The sequence below is a fragment of the Lissotriton helveticus genome, chromosome 6, assembly GCF_964261635.1.
Source record: "Lissotriton helveticus chromosome 6, aLisHel1.1, whole genome shotgun sequence".
Lineage (NCBI taxonomy): Eukaryota > Metazoa > Chordata > Amphibia > Caudata > Salamandridae > Lissotriton > Lissotriton helveticus.
In genome coordinates this window covers 2,096,682,815-2,096,691,709 of record NC_136067.1, presented here as the reverse complement: position 1 = coordinate 2,096,691,709, position 8,895 = coordinate 2,096,682,815, and the positions used below count along the sequence as shown (strand labels likewise).

Sequence of the window (8,895 nt, the reverse complement as noted above, 5' to 3'; positions counted from 1 at the left end):
GCTCCATAGTGTAGGTGTTACAGAAAGGGCGGAGGATGGACCGACTTGAGGAAGTCTAATCGGGGCGAGCCCTTAAAGGGGGGTCTTCAAACATGGTTGTAAGGGTTGACCTATAGGGGGAGGGGTGGCAAGGTAGTGAGGAATGCTGCCCTAACGGGTCGGTATGGGTGGACCTTTAGGGGGGAGGGGAGGCAAGGTAATGAGGAATGCTTCCCTGACTGGGTTGTTGCATCTGGGTTTAAGAGAGAAGCTGACCTAGGTGGGGTGAAAGTGATTGTGCTGTGAGGTGAGACGGTCCAGGCAGTCTATATTAATTAAATATTAGTGAAGAGCTAGCAATTGTAGACCTTTTCTATTTCCGGACAAGAGAGGCAGTCTTATAACTATAAAAAATATGTTGTGGCCATTTTGGGAGCTCAGTAGAGGAGGCAGTGAAGTCCTCTTTCTATTACCATTGAGCTCAGTAGAGGGGGGCAATGAAGACCTATTTCTATTGCCATTAAGCAGTGACTCCAGGGAGGTAGTCCTTTTTTTACTTTAAGTCCCTTTTTTTTTTCTCCGAATGAAGTCCTGTTGAACCTGTTAAATCAAGGGGCCCCTTTCCCTTTATCCCTTATTCTCTCCCTGCGAGCTGGAGCTACTAAATCCGTAGCATTCATAAGTCTTATCGCCAGGGCAGAGCTTTCTTCCTCAAGGTCAACCGTAGTTTTCCCTGAGGTGGACGTCTTATGGAGAATAGTGACCAAATCATCCGGTTTTTTTTGATGAGTTTTATATAGCGCGAACTTGACCCGACCCGAATCGGGTATCAGAGCGCTTTACATATCACCAGTTACGTTACATGAGGACACACATTCATTTTTGTTAGGTACAGGGAGATTAAGTGATTTGCCCAGAACCACGGGATGTTTGGCGTCGTTACCGAGACTCGAACCCAGATTCCGAGGTCGAGCGCCCTAGCCGTTAGGCCAACTCCTATCTCCTCTCTCTTTGATCTTATTCCCTCCCCGTAATACTCTCCAGTCCATGGGTGAACTGACTGTTTGTTTAGAGAGTGATAAGCGGCCATGAATTGCTTAATCGTCGGACCAGGGACAGGGGTCAATGACTATAGGGCTAGTGAGCAGACGTGATGACCAGACCAGGTCAAGTGTGTGGCCCTTCTCATGAGTGGGCCCATCCACTAGTTGGTGGAATTCTAAAGGAATTCTAAAGGGGTCATTACTTTGTCTAGCTTGGCTATCTTTGGGTGTTTGTTCCCAATGCAGGTTAAAATCCCCCATTACCACCATGAACTGTCTTTACCATTGTGAAAGACTTTGTCAATCCCCCTGCCACGAAAACCCAATGTATTCCAACACAAGATCTTTGCAACGGACTCTCGAATTTTTTTCAGGATAAAATTATCAAACTCGCTTCTTCTTTTGATACTGCTGCATTCTGCCACCCCCCTGATAGAACCTGTCCCAGTCATAGCTCATTTAATCATTTTGAGGAGCTTACCTCCGACCAAGCCTTGTCTTTGCTATATAAAATAAAGTCTGGTTCTCCTTTAGACCAAGTCCCTGCCAAAATTATGGGCAAACTTGCCACTGTTCTGGTTAAACCTTTCCTCTCGATTTGGAACGCCTTTTTTGTCTCGGGGTCAATTTCCCTCAGATTGGAAACAGGCCAGGCTAATTCCTATTAAAAAAAAACCTGGTGCTGACCCTCTACAATTTACCAACTACCGGCCCATCTCACTTTTGCCTAAACCTGCGAAAGTCTTGGAGAAGGTGGTACAGACCCAGCTGGCCCAGTATCTGGCATCTAATCAGCTGTTACACGACTCCCAGTCCGGGTTCAGAGCGGGTTACAGCACCGAGACTGCGTTGCTAGAGGTCTCTGAAATTATTAGGGAATCAGTGGATAAGGGCGAGGAGGCCATGTTGGTCCTCCTCGACCTATCCGCTGCATTTGACACTGTATCCCATGACATACTAGCAACTCGTTTACATCAGCTCGGGATCAGTGGCACAGTACTGGCTTGGATTAATTCCTTTCTGTCGAACAGGTTTCAGAGGGTCACGTTGCACCCATTTGAATCAGAGGATAAACCTCTTCTGTGCGGAGTGCCCCAGGGCTCTGCCCTCAGCCCTCTATTATTCAACATCTACGTTGCTCCTCTTGCTAGGGTAGTGGAATCTTGGGGTGTCAGGGTGGTCTCTTATGCTGATGATACTCAGCTCATTTTTTCATTTAGAGGCCACTCTGACTCCCATTTTTCTGATTTTAGAAACTGCCTTGGCAATATCTGCACGTGGATGTCTGCTAACCACCTGGCACTCAACACCGATAAAACGGAGGTTCTTTTCTTCGGTCAGAAGTCTCCTCCCCCGGCCAGCTTGTGGTGGCCCACTGCCCTGGATCCCCCTCCTGAGCCAGCTCAGACTGCCCGCAACCTAGGCTTTACATTTGATAACACTCTGTCTGGTAAATCCCAAGTCAACAAGGTCGCGGGGGCCTGCTTTGCGAAATTGCGCATGATTAGGAAGATATTCCCGTATCTTCCTCAATCTTCTCGCAAAACGGTGGTCCAGGCACTTATCACCACGCATCTGGACTATGCTAACAGCCTGTATGCGGGTGCCCCCCAGTACTTGATTGATCGCCTGCAGATAGTCCAAAACGCCGCGGCTCGGCTTATTGGCAATATTCCTGCTCGTACCTCAGTCAGAGCGTACAGAGATGAGCTCCATTGGCTCCCCATAGCTCGGCGTATTGAGTTTAAGATCTTGACCTTGGCATTTCGTGCTATTCATGGAACAGGCCCGTCTTACCTGAGTAAACGCCTTAAAATTTCTTCTTCTGTTAGACATCTCAGATCTAACAGCCTTCGTTTACTGACCGTCCCAAGATTCAGACTTTCCAGATGTGGCGGCAGAACTTTTACTGTCACGGCTGCCAAACTCTGGAACAGACTTCCCGTGGAACTCAGGTTCCTTGAATCTGAGACGGTCTTTCGACGAAAACTTAAAACATGGCTGTTTACTAATCGTTCATAATAATGTCTGTTTCTTTTATTGTCTTTTTGTAGGATTCACTTCTGGTTCCTTCTCTGGGTGGCATTCGGGTAATCTCAGCGCCGGGACACCTCCGCCGGAGGTAGCCGTGCGCTTTATAAGCTTCAAAAATAAATAAATAAACTGGTATCATGAACGTAGGTCATGAACTAATTCCATAAAAAGTTCAATGAACCTTGGTGCCGTGTGTGGCGGGTGATACACTAGCAAGATTACCAAAAAATCGGTCTGGGAGCAAAACTTTGCCCCCAGAACGTCAGCGCCCTCTATGCTTTCTGAACAAAGGGTCTCAGCTTTTAGTTGATTACTATTCAATTCAATAACACTTTATTTTGGTTTAGTTTGCAAACCACAAAAGTACAATACAGCAAATAGTAGATTACTATAAAGAAGTGCAACAACCCCCCCCTCTGGAATTACCCAGTCTGTTATGGTTTAGGGCTGCATAGTTAAAGGGCATAGCAGCGACCAGGTCCAGGATAGAGGACTCATCAAGCCAGGTCTCGGTAATACCCAAAATATCCAAAGTATCATCTTGGAGAAGTGAAAAGACCTCCAAGATATGTTTCTGAAGGGAGCGGGTGTTCAGGGTGGCAAAACCCAGACTATGGGCCAGTGAGGTGGCCTGGGATGAGATGTTATCTGTTTTAAATTCCTCCTGCCTAATTGGGGCCTCAGCAACCCTTCCCTCCTGAGTGCAACCAATGCATTGTCATTAAGTGGCTGCGGACCTTGATTTAGTAGCTAGAGTTCCTTCATGGAGGACAGGAGTTGTGGACCAGGGGTCCTGGCCCCTGGTCCCGGCTGGGCACGGACAGGCACAGACAGGCTTACCTTAGGTGCGCCCGCTGCGCGCTTGCTCCATCCTGTTTAAATGCCCTAGGACTCCTCCCACCCACCACTCAGCCCTGCTGTGCAGCGGCTGTCAATTCTCAAAACACTAGACCCCCAACCTTGCCGGAAGTGCTGAATATAGGAAGTTAGGGTGCTGGGAGTGAGCCAAAAGTGCAAGGTAAAACACAGAACACAGAAAGTTAAAAATGTCAAAGTATTTAAAAGTTTTACAAAGGTATCAGCAGCGTGATAAATAGCAGGGTTCTATGAACAATTCAGGCAAATTACTTTTTGTTAAGCAAGCGGCATTCTGAGGCCACTGCAAGTATAGGCCCAGCTCCTTAATTTATGTCTATATGAACAATTAAATGTCTCATTAAATGGCAAAATATTTTGTGATGGACTCTGCATTTCAGCTTGTTGAGTGTTTCTTTTTCCTACTCCACAGGTGAAATAAATTCAGTGATAAACAAAAAAAGGTAAAGGCATTAACCATCATTTGTGTTGGAAGTGATATAAAAACAGTATACCTCGAAATCTATTCCCTTGAAGACTAATACCTCGCCAAAGTCTTTTTTTCTACAACAGAAAACGCAAACTGTCCAATGAGGTCTGTACTTGGCTCATAGGCATCAGATGATAGGCATAGAAGACATGACATACTGAAGCAAGTCTGATGAGGTGCTCAGTACGGAGAAAGAGCTAACCTGGTATCAACAAGAATGCACGAGAGGGAAACCATGTGAATTTCTGAAATGTGCAACACATTTATTAGGCAGAGAAAGAGCAAGTGTGTCATCAGAAACTCCATACTGGAAAATAACCATATCAAAGGACTGAATGTGGAAAAGTGTTATTTGTAATGAAAGACCTAATGCAGCATCAGAGTGTCCACATAGAGCAGAAACTATATCAATGTACAGAATGTAATAAAGTGTTTGAAAGGAAGAAGACTCTAAAGCAGCATGAACAAATCCACACTGGTGAGAAACCGTATGAATGTACAGAATGTGACAAGGGATTTATTAGAAAGGCACAACTAATGTTACATCAAAAGGTCCACACTGGTGAGAAACAGTATAAATGCACAGAATGTGACAAGGGATTTATTAGAAAGGCAAAACTAATGTTACATCAAAAGGTCCACACTGGTGAGAGACAGTATAAATGTACAGAATGTCCCAAGGCATTTAGAACAAATGGAGAGCTAAAGCAACATCAGAAAAAAATCCACACTGCGGAGAAACCATATCAATGTACAGAATGTGACAAGGCATTTATAACAAATGGAGACCTAAAGCAACATCAGAAAATCCACACTGGGGAGAAACCATATCAATGTACACAATGTGACAAAGCATTTATAAGAAATGGAGCGCTAAAGCAACATCAGATAATCCACACTGGGGAGAAACCATATCAATGTACAGAATGTGACAAGGCATTTAACACCAATGGAACCCTAATGCAACATCAGAAAGTCCACACTGGGGAGAAACCTTATCAATGTACAGAATGTGACAAAGCATTTATTTTAAAGAAAAGTTTAAAAATACATCAACAAGGTCACACAGGAGAGAAGCCATATCAATGTACAGAATGTGGTAAAGCATTTAAAACAAATGGAATTCTAAAACAGCATCAGCAAGTCCACGCTGGAGAGAGACCATTCAACTGCACTGAATGTGAGAAGGCATTTATTAGAAAGTCACATCTAATGCGCCATCAGAGAGTCCACACCGGGGAGAAACCCTATGAATGTACAGAATGCGACAAGGCATTTAACACCAATGGAACCCTAATGCAACATCAGAAAGTCCACACTGGGGAGAAACCATATGAATGTATAGAATGTGACAAGGTATATATTGCAAAGCAAAGTTTAGAAATACATCAGAAAGTTCACGCAGGAGAGAAACCATATCAATGTACAGAATGTGACAAAGCATTTATAAGAAATGGAGCACTAAAGCAACATCAGATAATCCACACTGGGGAGAAACCATATCAATGTACAGAATGTGACAAAGCATTTATGAGAAATGGTGACCTAAATCGACATCAGAAAATCCACACTGGGGAGAAACCATATCAATGTACAGAGTGTGACAAAGCATTTATTGAAAAGAAAAGTTTAAAAATACATCAAAAAGTTCACACAGGAGAGAAGCCATATCAATGTACAGAATGTGGTAAAGCATTTAAAACAAATGGAGAGCTAAAACAGCATCAGAAAGTCCACGCTAGAGGGAGACCATTCAACTGCACTGAATGTGAGAAGGCATTTATTAGAAAGTCACATCTAATATGCCATCAGATAGTCCACACCGGGGAGAAACCCTATGAATGTACAGAATGCGACAAGGCATTTAATACCAATGGAACCCTAATGCAACATCAGAAAGTCCACACTGGGGAGAAACCATATGAATGCACTGAATGTGACAAAGCATTTAAAACGAATGGAGAGCTCAAATGTCATCAGAAACTCCACATTTGGGAGAGACCATATGAATGCTCTGAATGTGACAAAGCATTTATAACAAATGTAGGGCTGAAGCGGCATCTGAAAATCCACACTGGGGAGAAACCATACCAATGTACAGAATGTGACAAGGCATTTATAACAAATGGAGACCTAAAGCAACATCAGAAAATCCACACTGGGGAGAAACCATATCAATGTACACAATGTGACAAAGCATTTATAAGAAATGGAGCGCTGAAGGGACATCAGAAAATCCACAAGAAGAAAATTCCCATGTATGTACAGGATGTAATGAAGTCTTCCACAGGAAGATTAAGCTAATGCAGCATAAAAAAGACACTTGAGGCAAAAACCAAAAATAATTTACAGAGTGCAACACATTTATTACTAAACAAAACTTAATATGACATCAGAATATTCACACAGGAGAGAAACCGTGTCAATGTATTCAATGTGACAATGCATTCATAAGAAATAGAGAGCTAACGCAACATCAAAAGTCCACCCTAAAGATGGCACTGAATGTGGCAAGGCATTTATTGGCAAGAGAAAGTTAAAACAACATCAGAAAGTACCCAGTGGGGAAAATCTGTATGAATGTACAGAATGTGACAAAGTGTTCTTACTGAAGTAACCGTATTAATGTACAGAAAGTGACAAGGCATTTATTAGAAGGGCACAGCACAGCCAATGCACTAACAGAAAGTCCACACGGGAGAAACCATGTCATTGCACTTATGGTGACAAAGCATTGTTAAAAATGCAAGCTAACACAGCAGAAAGTTCACACAGGAGAGAAATTATATGAATATACTGAATGCACAAAGCATTTATTTGATAAGGCACAGTTAATGTACCATCAGAGTACACACAGTGAAGAAAGTCATGACACAAAGAACGCATACCACAGCAAATATGTCCAGGCATTTGTCAAAAAAGAAAGACCGAACACGCATCAAAAAACCACCCCGGAGAGAAACCATGTAAATGTACTGAATATGACAATTCATTTATTGGCAGGGCACAGGTAATACAATAACAGTACGTCAACACAGAGGAAAAAGTCATATCAGTGGAGAATGCATATCACTGCACTCAATGTGGCAAGAAATCCTTTACAAAGGCAAAGTTAATGCAACATCAGAAAGTCAGTGGACACCTGTCCTCCACACAAGAGCGACACAATAGAAATATACTGAATGTAACAAAGCCATCATTACAAAGGGACTATTCCTGCAACATCTGAAAATCCACACTGGGAAGTAAATGAAGCTATAAATGTGACCAAGTGATGATCAGATAGGCCATATTGTCAGAAACAACTTTTTCTTGCAAAGTATTTTTTTGCAGGGGGAGCCTAATGTGTCAACATGCATTCCAGGGAAAAACTGTATCTGTCTTTAGTGTGACAAGACATTTATTACAAAGGAATAGCAAATAGTCATCAGTTGCTATGACAAACAATCCACACCTGCACACAGATACAGGGGGACGAAGTACCGAAATAAAATGTGAAACAAAGGAACAGAAATAGTGGCAGTCATCATAGGTGTTGAAGGATTAGTCAAGAAAAGGTCCCGGGACAACACACCCCTTTCTCACGGAGGTGACAATATGCAAACTCTAGAGCGCATCAAACTCGGACAGAATGCAAGTGTTATACAAAGCAACAGCTAGCTTTCTTTCCCTGTTTCCAGCCTACTGTGGTATAAGGACTGTTTTGGCTTCCTCATGATAAGTCCTGCCTCTGCCTATTTACTCAGTTATGTGAGATGTGTTCTGTAATGCCTTCTAGAGCCCACAGTTTTTGGGACATTTGTTGACATTTGTGATAATAAAATTCAGAGTTGGTTACATAGGATCTTATGTTCATGCTGTTTATCGTTGATGTTTTGTTTCTTAAATTAACAATACTGCCCGGGAGATGACAAGTGGAGTTTTAGGGTCAGTTGGAAGTCCGATGCCACTGGCCTTAGAGGCTTGCAGACCTTGAAGTATGTGTGCATCAGGTTTATGGTTTCATGTGGGACAGGAGCTGCCACCACTTTTACAGACATTGCAGGACAGCTTGCTGGGCAACCTGTGAATAAGAGGCCTCTACTTACAGCAGTGATTACAATCTCCATTATCACGTGCAACAACTGTATTCTTTCTACTTTTGTGCAGTGTATTTTTTAGCACACTGATTTGTAACAAAATGAAGATCTACTGAAAGTACTGACTGCAATCCTAGATGTTTGAACACTGTAAACTTTCTTAAACCGTACAGTGTATATAGTTATTTACTTTTCTAAAGATCCCTAATGACTAGTCAGACTATGCCTATACAATAGAAGAAAAGAAATAACCTATTCAGGCAAACTGATTTATTTATGACAAAGCAAAGGTCTTATCTCTCCACGAGCCTTGTTCCAAAAGGATAAACTCTATGGCCACCATTGGGGAAAAATGGGAGGGGATTTATGAGGAGACTCAAACTGAGGATTATGTTTAGAGGCCTTGAATGGGGAC

At 42.8% G+C, this 8,895-nt stretch overlaps 1 protein-coding gene across 1 annotated transcript; it reads left to right on the top strand.

Annotated features, from left to right (window-relative positions):
• The first annotated feature begins 3,186 nt into the window (after nucleotides 1-3,186).
• Nucleotides 3,187-8,245, top strand: LOC144764038 (uncharacterized). The gene has a single exon (XM_078650178.1). The coding sequence runs from the start codon at nucleotides 4,759-4,761 to the stop codon at nucleotides 6,703-6,705; it is 1,947 nt and encodes a 648-aa protein (XP_078506304.1). The 5' UTR covers nucleotides 3,187-4,758; the 3' UTR covers nucleotides 6,706-8,245.
• The last annotated feature ends 650 nt before the right edge of the window (nucleotides 8,246-8,895 follow it).

Bases quoted from the DNA above. Each gene is read 5' to 3' on its own strand.
- LOC144764038 (XM_078650178.1), top strand. From the start codon at position 4,759: ATGAAAGACCTAATGCAGCATCAGAGTGTCCACATAGAGCAGAAACTA.